Source organism: Talpa europaea (genome assembly GCF_964194135.1).
Source record: "Talpa europaea genome assembly, chromosome: 9".
Taxonomy (NCBI): Eukaryota; Metazoa; Chordata; class Mammalia; order Eulipotyphla; family Talpidae; genus Talpa; species Talpa europaea.
Genome location: NC_140076.1, coordinates 41,978,822 through 41,998,924, shown reverse-complemented (window position 1 = coordinate 41,998,924; position 20,103 = coordinate 41,978,822). Strand labels below are relative to the sequence as shown.

The 20,103-nt window shown below is 43.1% G+C and overlaps 1 protein-coding gene across 1 annotated transcript in view; it reads right to left on the bottom strand.

The window, feature by feature from the left end:
- LPAR3 (lysophosphatidic acid receptor 3) overlaps nt 1–10,301 on the bottom strand; it is a gene marked incomplete at its 3' end in the record, with an annotated part of 38,787 nt that extends 28,486 nt beyond the window's left edge. The window contains exon 1 of the mRNA XM_084243054.1: nt 9,551–10,301. Within this exon, the coding sequence (XP_084099180.1) occupies nt 9,551–10,286 (736 nt within the window). The 5' untranslated portion in view covers nt 10,287–10,301. The remainder of the gene's footprint in view (nt 1–9,550) is intronic.
- Nucleotides 10,302–20,103: the final 9,802 nt, after the last annotated feature.

Sequence of the window (20,103 nt, the reverse complement as noted above, 5' to 3'; positions counted from 1 at the left end):
TGAAGGTTGAAGCTCACAAGAGAAGCATTGCCACAAAGGTACCCCTTGGGTTAGCTATTTGAAGACAAAACCTCCTGTATTCTGGGGCTCTCTGAACTCAGTGTCCTAAGTATTAGTGCCTGGATGGTTTGACTGAAAAGAATTAGTCATTCTCCATCTGATTTGACTGCACAGCAGCACAAAGCTCCGGCATGCCAATAATCTGATCATTTCACTCAGCATTTCTGAAGGCAAAGCTTTAACCTTTTTATTTTTTAAGGTATTTGATTACTAAGGCATGCAGGCAGTGAACATTAAAAGCAGGCCTCTGTGATGCAGAAGCCATAGTAATAGGCCAAAAAAGTGGAAAGCAAATGATTCAGAATTTCTGGGAGTGCTGATGAGTTTCTCTTGAATAAGAATGCATGGACACCTTTCTTTCCCTCCTTCCTACTCCTCCCCCACACCCCCCATGAAGTAGTAGGATATTTCACTGGTGAAGTCCATGAACAATGTCAAAAGTACTGGTTTCTGGTTCTTGTGCTTTTCTTTTTTTTTTTTTAAAGACTTATTTATTTATGCATACAAGAGTTGGGGTGTAGGCCAGAGGTATGGGGAGGAGGGGCAGCAGTGAGAGGATTCACCAGAAACAGGCAGATCTACTGAGGTACACTGCTGAGGGGAGCAGTGGGCGAGATAGGAGAGGTCTGCTGTGCCATGTGGGTAGCTCCCTGACTGGGGATCAAACTTAAGTTGCAGTGGCTGGTGATAGCTTCATAGTGCTGATACTTAGCTCCTTGTACCCCCAGGGAGGCCCTGGTCCCTGTGCTTTCCAAAGGGCAAATCCCCCAATTCTAGTAAAGGTGGTAACAGTGCTTTCCCAACTAGGCATCCTGTTAGGATTTGTTAGCAAAATGGGGACAGTTTCTTATGAGAAAGCTCTCAGAGATCTAGGAACAAGTTGTTGGGACTGCGTTATGGATTCTTATTAAGCCAACACTCGATGGTCAGGGTCTTGTTTCTAATGATTTATTCATACATGTTGCAAAAGTGAAATGAATTATTAATGTTTTATTGCCAAGATCATCTGTCAGACGTAGGAATCACTAGCCAATGATCACGGCGTGAGGGGTGTTTATAGGGACCAGCAAAAGAAGCGCAGAGCTGTTCAGTCTGTGGTGACTGTGTGTTCAGCCTCAGTTCAACCAGGAACCCAGCTGGATACACTTGCCCGCTGTCGGGCAGCCTCTGTGAAGCACAACCAATCATCTCCTTCCTGGTCCTTGTCTACATGACAGAACCTGCCATAATGATGGCACCAGCAGGAGGCCTCAGTCCCTGTCTCCACAGCACCTGCAACATTAATAGGCATAAAAGGGCACTCTGCTTGAGTACAAGGCTCTTCAGAGTCAACCTAAGGCCTACGAAGAGTAGCAAACATTCACTCAGTACCTACAATGTGCAAGCACACACTGAGTGTTTTACCTCCATTTTCTCATTGTATCTTCCAAACTTGGCCATTTCAGAGCTAATATTCTCCTTAGCTCACAAATAAGGAAACTAAGTCACAGAGAGGTTAGGTGAATTGTTCAAGGTCATACAACTTAGAAGCAGGTAAGCCAGGATTTCAACCTGGTTCCCTTCCTAATTCAAAGAACCTCATCTTGCCATCTATTTTAATGAGCATGAAGTTTGAGCAGATGGAGCTATCATTCCCAGGAGGTGTTATCCTGTCACTATCTTGCTGTAAAATCTCCAGGGCAAATCAAGAGTAAGTGAAACAATGAGATCAAGGATCTACAGAAATAAATTCAGCTAGAAATCCAGGGAGATGCAAGTTATAAACCTCATAAGTTGGGTCAACATCACTCTGGCCCCATCACTTAATAGAGGCTGTTGACTAACCTTGAAGAGTGGTGTCTTAGAGCCAAAACTTAGATTTGAATCTCAGCTCTGCTACTGATCTTGGACAAGACAATGAACCTCTCATGGGCCTCAGTTTCCTATTCTGGTAATAATAACAGCACCTCCCTCATAGGGTCGCCATGAGGATTAAATGAAAGAAAGCATGTGTATGGCACACCATGAACATTAACTATTACTACTTTTCCAGAATGAGTCCATGGGTAAGGTGGTTATGTCCATCCTTATCTACAAAACAGAGCTATAAAGTTGTTACGAGGTTTAAGTGAAATAAAATCCTAAAAGCATCAAACACACATACTTCCTCTTCGGACACATTCAACTAATGCTTTTCTGATTTCTTTTTTTCCAAGACAGCACTCTTTTCCTCTGAGACTCAGTTTCCAGTATTATAAAATGCTATCCCCACCCCCTTGTCATTATTACCTCACAGGCTTGTCACAGCCACAGTCGGCTGAAGGTCAGACTGCATGTGAGGAAATGTGGCTTTTATTCCAGCTTTTGAAAAGCCACTTAAGTTCCCTAAACCATGACTTCCTCATTTATTCATTCTATTATATATAATCTCCACAAGCATGAGCCAGATGGCATATTACATGTGAGGTATGCAAAGATATAAAACATATACTCTAGTTCAAAAGAAAGGCATAGCATAAGTTTAATGATTGAGGTAGGACCAAATGGAGAGGTTGCCCAAAGGAGACAGTAATCAGATTTACCCAGGTAAGGCAAGGAAAGACTCAGAGAACACAGGTCCTTGAGTTGAATTTTATAAGATGAAAGGAGTTTTCCAGGTAGAACATGAGAAGTATTCCAGGATATGCAAGAACTTAGAGATACACAGGAATAACAAATGATTAATTATAGCTGACTACAGGGTGCATCTAAGGGAGTGGCAGGAAAACAGGGTAATTGTATCTTTCCCACTTATCTTGAGGGATTTCCACAAAATTAAATGAAAATTGTGTATTAAAACGCTGAACAAAACACATGCAATTTGCAGCAACACAGATGGAGCTGGAAGGGATCATGCTCAACGAAATAAGCCAGAAAGAAAAAGAAAAATCCTGGATGGTCTCACTCATAGCAAGAATCTAGAAAACCTAAATAAGGGACCAGGAAAAAGAATAACTATAACAAAGAAAAAAATCAAAATCATGTCTCGCCTGCTGCTCCCCTCAGCCGTGTATTTCAGTCAGTCTGCCTGTTCTGTTCCCCACTCTGTCTTTGGTGCATCCTTTCATCCCCCACACCTCTGGCCTGTACCCCAGCTCTTGTATGCATAAATAAATAAATCTTTTAAAAAATAAAAAAAAAAACAATAACACAGAACAAGACAGAGGGCCAGGGCTACATCACAGTATGTGTGGTTATTGGTAGTACTCTAGCAAGGCTACTTAATTTTCACCCATTTGACCCTAGCAGAGAAATCCATGTTGCTTCTTCTCTTACCACCACTTTAACTCCCTCTGCAGTCCCCTGAGAGAAGGCCAGGAAGGTTTAGCATTGAACTAAATGAAAAGGTGAAGGAGAAATGAGAAGAAAAATAGTCAGCTCTGTCTCAATTACTACAAACCTTTCAAAGTCTTTTAACTATAATATTCTTTTATTTTAAAAGAGTTCATATCTCACTGGCCAACAAAGAAACATTGACTCTAAGACCATGACATTTGGAAGGTTCATGAAAGAAATACGTTTTATAGCACAATCCAGCAGATGCAGAGAGAAAGGTCATGGAACAATATTTATACCTCTACATGCAATGCGCTCTAATATTTGATTGTCTTTTCTATTTTCTATTTTCTATTTTCAAAAAGGGTGTCAGTTATGATCTCCTAGTTGATTTCACTACTGACTAGTGGGTCTCAACCTGCAATCTGAAAAACATCACCTTAAGAGACCAGAAAGTTCATGGAAGATTTCAAATATGCTTCACAAATCCCTTCAACCTTTCTTCTCTTTTGCATTTCAGACATTGCAAAATAGAAGACAGTCTAGCCCATTTTTCAGGAAACAAAGCACCCCTGTGGGCATGTGGTATGTTGCTTGACAAACGAGAGGTTTTCATGTAGGGTTTTTCTTGTGTTTGCTTGCTACAGTCCATTAAGTTGTTGACAAGTAGGATTTCAAAACACAGGACCCTCTCTTAAGCAGGATTTTGCTGCCCTGGGGAAAGTCAGATCATACATCCCCAATATCTTTTTGAGAACATTCAATAAGTGACTTGTTTCATTAAAGGGGCCATCTCACATCTCAACCAAGAAGTGAGTGAGTATTCCACCTCAGGGCTGCTGTAATGAGAACGTGATGTCTAGATGCCTTTCCAATCACGCACAGGTTTAAAATTCACATGGCCATTATCACCACCACCTCCCTCAACAAGGAAAAATTGCAGCTTGGTACACTTTTATGTTCAACAAATATCCTAAAACTGGAAAGGAACCCGAAGCTCATCTGGTCTACTTCTCCCTTTCCAAAGAAGGGAGCTAACCTTTTCTGGCTCACAGATGAGCTCTTTCTTGTTATACCACCACATGCATCTGTGTGCACAGGGCTTTCCCTGTGGTGCAACTGTACAAGTTCTAGATGTTTCTACTAACACTTTGGATTATACTATTTCTCCTTCTTAGAGCATATTTCCCTCCAGCCCATGCAAATCCTATCTATCTTTTCAGATCATATCCTCAGCCTCTAAGAAGCTTTTTCCAAGCTCTACAGCACCTGGCTATTCTTTCTTCTTTATAATGAGATGCAGCACACTGAATTCCTGCAACCCTTTGCTTCTTAGATGCATGATAGTTCATATATATTTATTAACTGACTTCCTAATGTTTGAAAGAGGTGGTTTACAAGAAATTAATCTTAACTGTTCCTACAATAGATATGTCAAGGAGTAAATAGAAAGGCTTAGTGTTTTATCATGAAGATATTTAAATCAGGTAATCATTGTAAAAATACATTAAGCCATTAACATCTACATACTCGGGCCAGTGACTACAGGGATGGTAGTTGACACCACTATTGATTTTTATCTAATACCGTCATTTGGGAGACATTAGTCTCAGCCACTGTATTTTTACATATATCAGATAGAGCAACTGGGGGCTTTCTCCCTCGGGAGATACGGTGGCAGAGACTTGGCTTTGATACACAGCTACTTCACAGAGCTCAGTGCTGGCTCCTTTCTTTTAAACACTTACATAATGTCTCTCTCTCACACACACACACACACACACACACACACACCACATTCTCTCTCTCCCTTCTGTAACGCTGGTTACTTATTGTTATAATAAAATCACTAATTTTACAACTTGTGAAGAACTTAAAGATAGTCAATTCCCACTCAAATGAGAAAATTTAACCAAGAAAACGTGAGCCTGTGTGCTTCAGATCATCCTTGTAAAAAATAACAGTTGTGGGCCTCCCTGGTGGCGCAGTGGGTTGAGCGCAGTGCTGTGAAGCTGTCCGCGGCCTCTGCAGTGCAGGTTTGATTCCTGGCTGGCCAGGGAGATTCCCACATGGTGCAGCAGACCTCTCCTGTCTCCCTGCTTCTCCCCTCCGCAGTGTATTTCAGTCAGTCTGCCTGTTCTGTTTCCTATTCTGTGTCTGGTGAATCCTCTCACCCTCCCATGCCTCTGGCCTGTACCCCAGCTCTTCTATAAAAATAAATAAATCTAAAAAAAAAACTTATTTTTATATAAATCAGACCTTCTGCTATCAAGAAATCAGAGGCTGGAAGCCTAGAAACCTCATACCACCTCATTCTTCAGTTTCATTTCCTCTGTCTCCGAACTTCCTATCTTCTTCCAGAGCACTCTGTCCCACCACTGAAGAACTTCCTCAGGTCCTAACACCACACTGTTTTCCTGTCATTAACCAATTCCCCCAGGCTGTTGTGTTTCAATGCCACAACTTCTCTTATCCTACTTAGAAATTTCACTTTTTCTGGTCTTTCTTTATCTAACATCACATCTGCCAAAACCACACAGCTCCTTTCTTTTAAACCCTTACATATTGTTCCAGACAAAGTTACATACAAAACAGAAGCTAATGACAAGGATTATAGCACAGTCTTGTTCTCTCCACCCAGGCTCACAGAAACCTTTTATTTTATTTCATGCTGTGCACAATACACAATGTGCTGAAAGAAGAAAGTTTTCTCTCTAATCAGGCAAGTAATTTCTCAAGACATAGCCAAGCAAATGACTATACTTGCAAGTTCAGCAGAGAAAGCTGCAGAGTTCCTTGACACTGCCAATAAATACCAAGCTTTACTCTTTACTAAAACATCATTGTCCTCTCTAACTCACAAAAAGAGTGAAAATGTATTAATGTGACCCCTCTGATCTTATTTTTGTCTGCATTCTTGTTAAGGTACTAAAAGAAGAATGAGTTAGTCAAAGCAGAAGATAGGACAAAGAAACCAATTGAAAAAAAAAAAAAAAAACCAAACAAGTCAAAATTAGTTACAGAGTAGGATATTAAGCATGTGGAGTTTTTTTAAAAAATGATTTATTTATTTTTATACAAGAACTGGGGTACAGGCCAGAGGTACGGGGGCTGAGAGGATTCACCAGAGTGGGGAACAGAACAGGCAGACAGGCCAAAGTACACTGCTGAGGGGAGCAGCGAGTGAAACAGGAGAGGTCTGCACCACCATGTGGGTAGCTCTCTGGCCAGCCAGGAATTGAACCGGCGCTTCAGATGCTGTGGATAGCTTCACAGCGCTGCGCTCAATCCCCTGCACCACAGAGAAGGTCAAAGCATGTGGACATTAAAAGCTAACCGATCAGCCTTGGCTCATTATTAACAGCTGCGTGCCTCAGACACAGTGCTTAAACTCGTCTCAGTTTCTTCATTTGGTAAATGGAGATACCAATAACACCCCTCTTACAGGGTATTAAAGAAGTTAATATCTATAAAACACTCAGGACAATGCTTGACACATATTAGATAGTACGCACATACTTGCGAACTAAAGTGAATCCTCAATTTGAAATTATTTAAACAATCCTACCATGTGTCTGCTCTTCTCTAAGTATTACTAGCAGATTCAGTACCTAGAAACCTTGAGATGGTTTCTGTGCCACATATTTACACCCTGCACCCTCTAATTATTGTTTCCCAATAATTTATAATTCTTTCACATGAAGACTTGCAAAGGATATACTCCTCAGTTTCTAGCAGTCTCCATTCTGCAGCTACCTCCCTGAGAAATGGCCCCTCTAAGACAGACAGCTAGGTGTGTGAAACTACAGAAGTCCTCGTTTGCCCATAAGTCACAAATTCCACCTGGGACCCAACACTGCAACTGGGGGACCCCAGGCCATCTGTCATAGAGAAAGTCAAATGAAGGGAAGTTCTACCATGCCAAACGCATCTGCAAAACTCCTCAGAGTTGTTCAAACTCATTGTCCTAAAGCTTCTCCTCCTTTTCTTCCAGTGAGGCTCTCAGCTACACCACATTTGCTCTTCTCAAGGTCACCAAAGAACTACTTTGTTAAATCCAGTAAGACCTTGTGTGACTCTATCTCTGCGGACGATTAACATTATTGGTACTCCTTTCCCTGAGGCTTCCCTCCCTTGACCTCTAGGCCACCATATTCTCCCAATTTTCTAGCTACTCCTGTGGGGGCTCATTTGCTGGTTGTTCCTTCCCTTCCCACACTCCTTCCATTGTGCCCTGAGGCTCCTTCCTTGGTCTTCTTCTCTATTAGAGTCACCTCCATGGTAGATTTATTTTATTTTTGGGGGTTATTTTATTTTTTTAAGATTTATTTATTTATGCATACAAGCACTGTAGTATAGGCCAGAGGTGTGGAGGGTGAGGGGATTCACCAGAGACAGAGTGGGAAGCAAAACAGGAGGATCTACTGAAATACACTGCTGAGGGGAGCAGCAGGCGGGTCAGGAGAGGTCTGCTGCACCATGTGGGTCACCTCCCTGGCCGGGGATTGAACTCGTGTTGCAGTGGCTGCCGATAGCTTCATAGTGCTGTCTTAACCCCTTGCACCACCAGGGAGGCCCCCAGTTTGGAGTTTAAAATATCATTTCTTCTCCCAATGATTCTCAAAAACTCTCCAACTTGGACCTAAATCCTGAACTCCTAATTCATACATCTAGTTGCTGGTTTCAATAACCACTCAGATGTCTAGTGGGATCCTAAACTTAGCTTTCCAAAAGCAAACTCCTCACCTTTCTCCCAAACCTCATCCTTTTCAATCTTCCTCATCTTCATGATGACACTTCCCACCATCCCCACCAACTCTCATCTTCCTTCACCCCTAACCAGTCAGATTCCTCCTTCAAAGAATATCCAGCGTCCCACCACACAGTATCACCTCCCAGTTGCCCTGAAGTCCAAGTTACTGTCATCTCTCCTGAGTACTTAAATACCCTCTTAACCAATTTTCTTGCGTTTGTCTTTGCTTTACTACAGGAATTTCCTAAAACAGCAGCCAGAGACATACCACTAAAGGTAAGTCAGATTATATTGTTCTTTTGTTAAAAACCTTCCAATATTCATCTCACACAGAAAAGCCAAAGCCGGGCCTTCCTGGTGGCACAGTGGGTTGGGTGCCATGCTGTGAAGCTGTCTGCAGCCTCTGAAGTACGGGTTTGATTCCCGGCTGGCCAGAGAGAAACCCACATGGCTTGGCAGACCTCTCCTGTCTCGCCCGCTGCTCCCCTCAGCAGTGTCTTTGGTCTGTCTGCCTGTTCTGCTCCCTGCTCTGTCTCTGGTGAATTGTCTCAACCTCCCGCACCTCTGGTCTCTGTACCCCAGTTCTTGTATAAATAAATCAATCTTAAAAAAAAAAAAAGCCAAAGCCCTATGGTAGCTATATGACCTTATATAAGCTGCCCCCTGCCCCCATCCTACATCTCTCCTCCTCCTCTTCCCTTGCTCTCTCCATTCTGTCACAACTGGTCTCCTGCTGTTCAGGGCTCCTATGCTTACTGAATCTTCTGCCTGGAGCTTCCTTCCCCAGTTACCCACATAATTCTTCTTCATACAGCACCACCTTCACATTTTTTCTAAAAAGGCACCTGGGTGAACTACATCTGTTTAGCACTCCTAACCTTCTGTTCCTGCTTAATTTTTCTCCATGAGACTTAATATCATCCAACTTTCTAAACTTTCACCATAAGGTCTATGATAAAATTGTATTTATCTCCATTAGAATACTTATTTTGTCGGGCCTCCCCTGGTGGCGCAGCGGTTGAGCGCTGGGCTGTGAAGCTGCCCGCAGCCTCTGCAGCGCCGGTTCGATCCCCGGCCACCGGTGAGGGTCCCACAGGGCGCGTAGACCTCTCCTGCCAGGTCCACTGCTCCCCTCAGCAGTGTATTTCATCAGTCTGCCTGTTTTGCTCCCCGCTCTGGCTCTGGTGAATTCTCTCACCCTCCCGTGCTTCTGACTGTACCCAGTGCTTGTATAAATAAATAAATAGATCTTTAAAAAAAAATACTTATTTTGTCTTCCCCTATTGAGTGTCAGGTCCAGACACATAGGAATGCACTCATGTTCATTCTATTTCACTGCATTCTTAAGTACCTGTAAGTGCCTTGTATACAGTAGGTGCTAGTAAGTACTCAATAAACGTTTGCTGAATGAATGGGAATAATGGCTCCTGTGGTTCCTCTTACCTAATACAGTCATCACCGTCTTCATTAGCTTCATGGGTGTCTTCCGGCGACTGATGGACCCACTCGTATGTGGGGACAAGACATTGGTTTTTCTCTTGACATACATGTAGATCCGCAGGTACACCACAACCATGATGAAGAAGGTCATCAGGTTGGACACAGTCCAGAAAATGAGGTAACTCCTGCTGTAAATGGGAGCCAAGGAAGAGCAGGAAGAGATGTCACAGAGGCAATTCCAGCCCAGTGTGGGGACTGCCCCCATAAAGATGGCAATGGCCCAGATGGACAAAATGAGCAGAGTCACCCTCTTTTTGGTCAAGTTGCTGTGGACCCGCATCCTCATGATTGACATATGTCTCTCCACGGCAATAACTAGCAGATTGGTCAGGGAGGCAGTCAAGCTAGTGTCCAGAAGCCCCTGGCGGAGAAACCAGCGGTTGACAGTCAAAGTTTTTGAAACTGGGCCAGTGTTAAACATCAGGAAGACATAGGCAATTCCAGCAAAGAAATCTGCAGCAGCCAGGTTAGCCAACAGGTAGTAGAAGGGGAAATGGAACTTTCTGTTTTTGATCACTGCTGCGATGACCAGAGAATTAGAAAAAAAAATAAACAGGCAGAAAAACGTTCCAAAACACAAAACAATCACCAGCTTCGTTCCTGTCCACTCGTCGGCAGTGTCAGTGTTACTCCTGTTATAAAAAAAGTCCATGCGCTTATCATAGTGACACTCATTCATTGTGGAGAAGAACTGAACATCCTAGAAAGAAATGTAAAGAAGAAACAAACATCACAGTTTGCAAGATCATTCACTAAAACACCAATTGCCACTGCTAAGCCCCTTTTTCTGTCCAACTGTTGTTATTCCTGAAGGTCTTCTATAACTCTTCCTTCTCCAGGACACTCACCTCTGACCTCCCATCACAGCGTTTATTTCACATGAACAACTATTGTCTGTGCCCCACACTAAGAACAGAGCTGAATTACTCTTCACACAACAAAATGCTTCCCCAAGGGGTCAATTTTCTACCACTTCTGATTCCACTCCTGACTCTCCTTTTGCCATCTTTCGGTTTCAAGCTACAACAGCAACACTCACTTGTTTAGTGTATGGTTCAGTGTTGGAGACTTTGGTCTCAACAACCCTTCTTTATCTCTTTGTTCACATTTTCCTTGGAGTCTCCTAAAACAAACTGTACCAAAGTGAATTTGTTTACTGAATTTTCTGACCCAATCACTTCAAATCAATGTCTTCCCATTACACAGCAGGTGGTAGAAGGGCAGGCCTCTGGGCGACAGACAGATTTGGAGTTTGCACAGACATCCAACCTCAGGCGATATCAGAACATACCTGTCAATTGAGGGCAAGTTCTAGGAACACATGTCTGAAAATATACCCCTAAGTGGAGTATCAGGACAAGTCATCTTGGATCCAAGAGTAGAGTAAGGGAGTGTCGCCAATGAGGGGCTGGGCTGGGACTCTTAGGTGGGACCTACCTGTTCTTGGTGGGATGATGAGGTGTCCTTACTCACAGTGGTCAGGTCACAGACATAAAGGTCTAATCAAAGGAGACTGGGACTAACAGCCAGGAAATCTAGCTTCTGGGGAGAATGCCCACGGGCTCCCTCACAAGGGATGAGGTTGCACTTAATTCTCTGGAGAACTAGAGATCCAGTAGGCCTAGACACTCAGCAGTCCATTGGTGGGAATGACATGACAATGAACTTCACTTACGAACTACGTGTTCCTAGATTAGTTACTTAATATTTCTACTTCATTATGACTATTTTTAATTGCTCATATTTGAGTGATTACTTTGTGCCAGGTGCTTGACTATAGAGAATCTCATTGAACCTCCCAACAGTGAGGTAGATATTATGATTCCGTGCATTTCAGTTCCAGGCAACTGAAGACCCTTCCCTGAGGTCACATAAGAAGTAGGGGAAGACCCTGGATCCTAATCAGGACTCTCATGGTGACCTACAACTCTACACTCTCTATATAGAGACAAACAAAACACCAGGCAGAGCCAAACGCTATAGTCATACTTCAAAACCAAATTACCAAAATAGAATGATCCAATCAAATGACCTTCTACGATTGTCTTCTGACACACACACACACACACTCTCTCTCTCTCTCACACACACACTCTTTTAAAATGGGGGCATTCTAAATAGCTTTGGAGTTCTGTTTTGCTTTGTTTTAATAATCCTGAGACATGTGGGAAGGCATAGTTCTGAAAATATATTTTCAAATGTTATGGGAAGTAAACCTCAATAAGGTCAATTTCAAGAATTTAACATTGCTAAATTAATTCTGCCCAATCTCAAGCTGGTTTTTTTCTCGCTCTCTCTTTTTTTCTTTTCTTTTTAATACAAAAGGTTTAGGGGTTTGAATAGTTCTGACCCAGAAACAAAAGATGTTAAACTTTGGAGCTATTACCGCAACTTCAAACTTCAGTAATTTAAGACTTCATAAAATGATGGTTTAGAAAGTCTATATGTGGAATCCAAATGAAAACTTCACGAGCAAAGCTTTCATTTAGATTCTCCCAAACTTGAATCTCTGAAAAAATGTCCAGCCGGCCCATAATATGGAAACAATTATGAAAATTAAGACATCTGAAAACCACTCAAGCAGCTTTTATTTCTAGCTACGTCTTGCCAAACAAGTTGCTGCTGGTCTTTCGGCCAACTTTCAGTAACACTCTCCTCTCTCACCTAGGAAGATTCGAGATGCATCCAAAACAACATCGATTGGTGCTGGCTTATTTTTTCTTCCTGTGGCCCACAAATGCAGAATGGCCTTCTCCTTTCTGGAAACCCTGGACAGAGGAAAGCTGCAGGTCCAGTTAGCTGGTACTCTAATGGCCGTTAAAGAGACCTCACCTGCATAAGCAATCATGTTTGCTCACTGAGTTCTTATTAATAATTCATGTTAATGGCAAAATTGGGGCAGTATGGGAGATTTCTATCCACCTATGATCCCTGAGGTTCATCTCAGCCATTAGTTTCAAGACCTTAGTATTTGCTGGGCCCTCTTCCCAGAAACCTCTTCCCACAGACACCCACAGGGCTCATCTGTCTACTTCATTCCACTCAAATGTCATTTCATCAAGGTCCCCTCCCTACCACTCTCTAAGTGACCACTTCTCCATTCCCTGCTGCACTTCTGCCTGCTTATTTTTTCCTTACACTGTTTCTCACTGTGATCTGCCTGGGGTTAAGGTCTATACTCCCATGCACTCAGAAAGGCAGGGGCTTTCTATTGTTAAGGCCTATCCTCCTGCCCCCCACCAACTGCCTGAAACAAGCCCCAACATGTAAGGGGCTCTCAGTAAATACTTGTTAAATGTAGAATGGAGCAAAGCACCACTGTGTACACAAGCCTGCATGCCCCCTAACCTTTTACCCAAAATGAGCGTTATTACATTCTTCTTCTGCACACTCTTTAATTTGGGTCTTGCAACTCTTTCATTTCCCTCTGTCGACCTGGCCCCCAACCCTGCTTCCTGAGAGGTGTGAGGAGTGGAATTTCCAGCCTTAAAAGGGAATTTTATGGGGAGAGGAGAAAGCAAAAATTGTACAAAAATAATCAATGATGTAAAGTATATGTAAATAAATTAAATTAATTTTTTTTTAAAAAGGTGCTTTACTGCAGCAGACAAGTTAGGGTGGCCTGGAGGGCCTCCCCACAATAGAGGCCTGTCTCCAGTCGGCATGGAGAGCAGACACTACGACTCCTCTTTGAACATAACTTCAAAGGAGGGCCTACTGGACAATGCTAGGACAATGTGGGCAACAAAATAAATGTTGAACAAAACCCAAAATATAAAATGAACACCCAGGAGTATATACTATGTAAATGATTGACTGAGTAAAATAATAAATGAGGAAGAAGAGACAAATCTCCAATGTAGAAGAATTCCAAACAAATGAAGCAAATAATTCCACCCCTCCAGAGGGCAACAGAATTCTCCACTACCACAGTGTGCGCTGAACATAGTCACTGCCTCCTCCATAGGATAGGAATGAAACAGAGAAGAAAGAGCCACTTTTTTTTGTGAGGAGAAACTTCACAAACACTACCTCAGCCAGGTTTGCAAGGCCACGTCACAGTGGCAGATCCTAATGCTAGTCTGTAATCTTGATGTGAAGTATTTAGATGGGTCTCTGATCTTCCTCCCAAAAACCCCAGTGAAATCATCAGGAAAACCCAGGCAAATCCCAACTGGGGTTCCATCCTATAAAACTGCTGGCCAGAACTCCTCAAAATCATCAAGAACATCAAAAACAAGGACAATATGAAAAACCATCACAGTTAAGAGGAAGCTAAGGGGACATCGCATCTAAATATAATGTCAATTTTGGGGGCCTCCCCTGGTGGCGTGGCGGTTGAGCGCTGGGCTGCGGGGCTTCCTGTAGCCTCTGCAGCGCCGGTTCGATCCCCGGCCACCGGCGAGGGTCCCACATGGCGCGCAGACCTCTCCTGCCGTGTCCCTCTGCCTGTTCTGTTCCCTGCTCTGGCTCTGGTGAATTCTCTCACCCTCCCACGCTTCTGACTGTACCCAGTGCATGTATAAATAAATAAATAAATAAATAAATCTTTAAAAAAAAAAACAAAAAAAAACCCGAGCTTTTAAATATAATGTCAATTCCACATGGGATCCTGGGACAGAAAAAAGGACATTAAGTAACAAGTAAGGAAATCTGAATAAACAGAGATTTCAGCTAATAACAGTAAATCCCTATCAGTTCATTAATTGTAACAAATGTACTAAGTTAATGTAAGATGTTAGTAGTAGCCCCCCCCACCCCACTACTCAGCAGGAGTAGGGGAGGGTTACTGTGGGAACTTTCTATGTTCAATTTTCCTGTAAATATAAAACAGGTCTATAAGTAAATATTTTAAATAAATATTAAAGAGGGGAAAAATGTTATTTACTATAATAACTTCAAAATAAATAAGGCTCTCATGTTTCATAAGTGGTTACTTCATTCGTTATGATAAAATACACAGAGGAGTAACAATTTGTTTGAGATTCAATTTGAACGGCTATTGTCTGTAATAGAGTATGATATTACTCTATATTCTCTGATATTCTTGGATAAATCTTGTTGAATGAACCTTTCATTTCCTTTGGAGGTGCCTGTTACCTGTAGGGCTGTTACAATCTGCTACCTTGTCTTAATACACTGGACCACATCTCTCTTTTTTTTTTTTTTTAAAGATATTATTCATTTATTTATACAAGCGCTGGGTACAGTCAGAAGCCCGGGAGGGTGAGAGAATTCACCAGAGCCAGAGGGGAGAGCAGAGCAGGCAGACTGACAAAATGCACTGCTGAGGGGAGCAGTGGATGCAGCAGGAGGGGTCTGTCACGCCATGTGGGACCCTCGCTGGCAGCCAGGGATCGAACCAGTGCTGCAGAGGCTGCGGGCAGCTTTGCAGCCCAGAGCTCAACCGCTGTGCCACCAGGGGAGGCCCTGGACCACTTCTCTTAAGAAAGCTGAATTCAACTTCTGTTTCTTAAGAAGGATAGATCAACTCAGGTACATGCAATTGTTCTGATTCAGAGTCTCTATTCTCCACATAGCAATAAGGTCTCTGATACACCTAGGCCCTCGAAAGGTCTCAAAGCAGGGGTCATACAGAGGAGGGGCAGGCACACAGTGGGGGCACTTGAGAAACAGAGAAACTTCCGTGCTTCAAGTCATCTTCATTCATATCAGAGGTGGTGACATGCAGAGAAAACTGCAGCTTGAGCTTAGTAGAATAAACAGGATAATTTTGCCAGTGCACGTTCGCAGGCCGTTGAGCGAGGGAGGATCGCCTGCTGTGTGTCAGCTGGTTCAACTACAAATTTTTCTGCATCAGGTGGGTGGATTTACAGGAGCCCAGGGTATATACACACAGCGTCTACTCTAAGACTTGTTTAGTAAACAACTGTCATCAAATGTATTGTTCCCCGGATGTCACTGATGACTGAAGACTGTCTTAAGCCTCTTGATTAAACAGGAAAGCAGATCCAAAAACATACAAAACTAAACCAAATAAAAGTAAGACGTGGATTTCATATGGTCAGCAAATTCTCTGACTCAGTTCATCCAAATGTAATGTTAATGCTTAATGGTGTTTGCTTTACCTTTTAGATAAATTTAATCTCATCTAATTCACTAGGTTAGAAAGAAGGCAACAACATTTTGCCCTTTGACCCTCATAAAAGCAAATTTAATCTCATCCAATTCACTAGGTTAGAAAGAAGGCAACAACATTTTGCCCTTTGACCCTTATAAAAGCAAAACTGCTAATCAAAATGGTAAAATTAATGTTTATATGTAATATAACTCCATATGGTCTGTTACAGAAAGAGCAAGCAATCCTTGGACCATTGTGTAATGGGATGTCTGTAGCTTTACTGTTGAGGGAGAAGAGAATGCCAAAATTTAAATCGTGGCCATTCATGGCTGAAAGAGATATTCTTGTGCAAACAACCCTGTCGCTCTGTGAAATGTATTTTGAGAAATCTCAAAGTGCTTGCTCACAGCAAATGACTTCCCATGAGAAGAAAATAAGATGTTATTTCTTTATGTTAGAAAATTTTCAAGAGGAAAAAGTTTAGTCATAACTAAACTTTTAGTCCTAACCTAACCTTGAAGTTACTCATTATTCCTTACTCACTCTCTCTCCATCTTCACCTCGAGTCCCGAGAAGCACATTCAAGAGCTTCTCATTCTGCAGAAGTTTATTCTAAATAATCCTGGGCTAGGACAAGCAATCGGTCAGCAGTGAGCTGTGGTGGCCCAGGCATGCTTCCAGAGATGACACCAGTCCCCAGATAGTGCCTAAATGAAGGCCAAAACTCTATATGGAAAGGAAAATCACATTTTCAAAGCACGTGGCTGTAGTGGGAAACAGTTCTCCTAAGCAAGGCTTCAGAGGTTCCAAAAACAAGCACTGCTATTGCTAAACAAACAAGTCAGAGGGATTCCTGAAGGAATCCTAAGCTTCGAGCAGGAAGTAGGGCTCATCGCTAAAGTAGGGGTTCATGGCCCTGCCTATTCTACCACCCTCACCTACTCTGCCCTTGTCTGATAGTGAAATAGCACATCTGTGTAAAGGTAGTGAGGTCATGGAAAAGCATATAAGAGGCATTTGAATGCTGTGCCTGATCACATCCCACAGTTTCTCCAGTTTCTCTCTCCAATTTCTTCCATGTCTCTGGACCCTACAGGAACCTAGGGACTGCTTCCACAGCCTTCCTGGGCCCCCAGCTCCTGCCATTGAGAGGTATGGCAAGAGATGGGCAGGAGGGAGGTGGGTGAGGCTCCCTCCTTGCCAGATTGCCATGTTATGTGGTTACTTCTACTCCTGTTAGGGCGTTTCTAATACAGGAAGTCTCTGTTGTTCTTCTCCAGCTTTCAGGTAGAGTCGTGTTCATTACTCCTTGCTGCTCCCAGCTCTTGGGCACTACACCATCTCTTGATGGATTCTACAAACTGTGTCTTCCTTTTATAAAGAGTATCCCTCGGGGTCCTCGGGTGGCGCAGAGGGTTGAGCGCAGCACTGCGAAGCTGTCCACAGCCTCTACAGTGTGGGTTCAATTCCTGGCCAGCCAGGGAGATACCCACAAGGCGTGGCAGACCTCTCCTGTCTTGCCCGCTGCTCCCCTCAGCAGTGTACTTCAGTCAATCTGCCTGTTCTGTTCCCCACTCTGTCTCTGGTGAATTCTCTCACCCTCCCACGCCTCTTGCCTGTACCCTGGTTCTTGTATAAAAAAAAAAAATGTTACCTAGTTAACATCCTCCTTCCTAGTGTGACTATGTCACCTCATTCCTATGGAACTCTAAGACAGATGTCATTTAAAATACACTGAAATACAAGAAAAAAAATTCTGGGAAGGTTATAATCTGTTATGGATTTCTTAAATCTTTTAAAAAGATCTACACAACATTTTCTGGTTCTAAATATAACAACTCTGAGAAGGAAAGAGAAATAAGTTATGTTCCCAAGAATATGGTCCAGTATCACAATTCATTCGATGCACTCAATATTCCCTTATATGTACCTGAACTCTATTAAATTTCTCTACACACAGGCAGTGATTCAGTAAACATGTGACTGACCCATGGTCACAAGAGTTCTATCAAACGAAGAGGACTATAATGGAGTCTGCCTTACCTCCTCCTCCTAGTTGTTCTTTAATTCATCCAAGGTGGGTTTCAGCTCTATCTATGTTCCCAGTCATGTACAACAAGGGAATAAATAATGTGGATTTAAGTGTTAATTTGAGCCTATGATAAGCCAGATTTGAAACCAGACACTTGAGAGAAGGAAGCACTAGACTTTTCCTTACGATGCCTGTGAGGGGGCAAGGGGGAGCTCAGTGATACCTAAGCCAAGGAAGCACTGTAACCTCTGGGGCAACAGCAACACAGACGGCATTGCAAAGACTACATTTTGGGGGTCCCCACAATCTATCCCCCAAGGTTGCATTTATAGTGGCACAGCCAGTCATGGCGGACAGTAGATAAGAGCAGCTCTCTGAGAGGCTCTGGAGTCTACAGCCTTGGTAGAGAGGCAATAATCACAGCCAACCTTTACACCCTAGGGACACAAGCCAGACAGGGTCCCTGAGTAGACAACGAAATTCAGGGCTCAGGGTGCTGGGAGGGGAAGCCATCAGAAGTCAGCTCTTTCTTTTTTCATCAAAAGGCTTATTTTCTAGCATGCTTCACCTCTGCTCTTCCAACATTTTTTTTCCATGTAGAAGAACTGGGGTGCTGGAGGTGCAGGGAGTGAGAGGACTCACCAGAGACAGAGTGGGGAATGGAAGAGACAGATTTACTGAATTACACTGCTGAGGGGAGCAGCGGACAAGACAGGAGAGGTCTGCTGCGCCATGTGTGGGTCACCTCCCTGGCCAGGGATTGAACTCAGGCTGTAGTGGTGACAGTGCTAAGACTTAACCTCTAGGCTACCAGGAAGGCCCTGTGCTTCCAAAATCTTCAAATATAAATACAAACAAGTTTGGGGAAAATCAGAAGCAATTTTTGACTCGGGAACCTATACAAATCTATACAATGGGAATTTTAAAACATACAGTGATTTCTCCTAAAGTAGATTTTTCATTGACTACATTTAATTCCCTTTTAGCCACTGGAGGGAAAATCCCCTAAGATTGTCTTATAGACATTCTCTGCCGTGCTGTAAGTCTTTATCACCAGATTGTGAGCTTCTTAAGTGCTAGAGCAGATTTTTCCTCATGTTTGTGCATTGATGCCCAGTACTAGGTACCTAACAAATATTTGACTTAGGCTGCATCAAAGCAGGGACCCAGATGCCCAGATGGCATTTCTAAAAAGTCCTATTCATTGTGCTATGAGACCAAATTCACAGCCGTTCCTCTAGCTCACGGGCCTATAACTGTTTATTGCCCTGGGACTTCTCTCCCAATTATTCCCCAGTATCATTCTTCATCTTAAAGTTCTATAGCACAGACTGTTAAATTGTATTTATCTTTTCTTACAAAGCAATGAACTCCAATTTCCAGTCTCCTTGTAGTTAGGGTGGCCACGTAAGGAAGTTCTTGCCGAAGGGATGTGAGCATAAATGAAGTGTGTTCCTTCCAGGTTAGCCCTAAACCACAAGTGTGTGCGCCTCATGTTCTTTCATCTTCCTGCAAGTTAGAACACAAACAGGTCTGTGAGGCAGAATCGAGTGTTCAGATCAGGGAAGTTTCTTAGAGACGCCCAGTTCAAGGAAGTTCCATCGAGGAGGTGATAAGGTGCAGAAACTCCAATAGACATTTAGACATGTTTACAACTCCCTGACACCGCTGTGAAAGACAAGTGCATGACCAGTGGATTTACCTCTGAACAGAGTGTAAACCAAAAGTGTTGGTCTTTGGCAGGTTGGAAATAAGGAAAACCAGTCTTTCAACAAAGGGAGCTGGAGAAGCGGAGTCCTAGCAAAGGGCAGAGAAATGAGATGGAAGAAAGCCATTGAACTTTAACCTCTCACTTCAGGACTGTTCATAAGAGAGAAAAATAAACTTCGGTTTTCTTCCAGCCACCATGTTTAGGGGCTTCTTTGCCTAAGAGGTCTGTGGCTCCAGGGGAGGTACTGGGAAGAAACAGAACCGTGAGCAGGTACTGGCTGCTCCGGGCACTGCAAGAAAAGATGAGCTCAGGCAAGAACTGTTTGTAGGGTCTCCCTGGGGTGCAGTGGCTAAAGTAAGCACTATCAAGCTATCAGCAGCCACTAAAGCACAAGTTTGATCCCTGGCCAGGGAGGTGACCCACATGGCGCAGCAGACCTCTCCTGTCTTACCCGCTGCTCCCCTCAGCAGTGTATTGCTGTCAGTCCTCCTGTTCTGCTCCCCACTGTCTCCAGTGAATCCTCTCACTCCTCCGCACCTCTGGCCTACACCCCAGTTCTTGTATGCATAAATAAATATTTAAAAAAATAGCTGTTTGAAGTTTATAAGCAAAGATGGAAGAGAACAGAGAACACCCACAGACTGGGGAGGATTAGAAAACTTAGCTGCTTG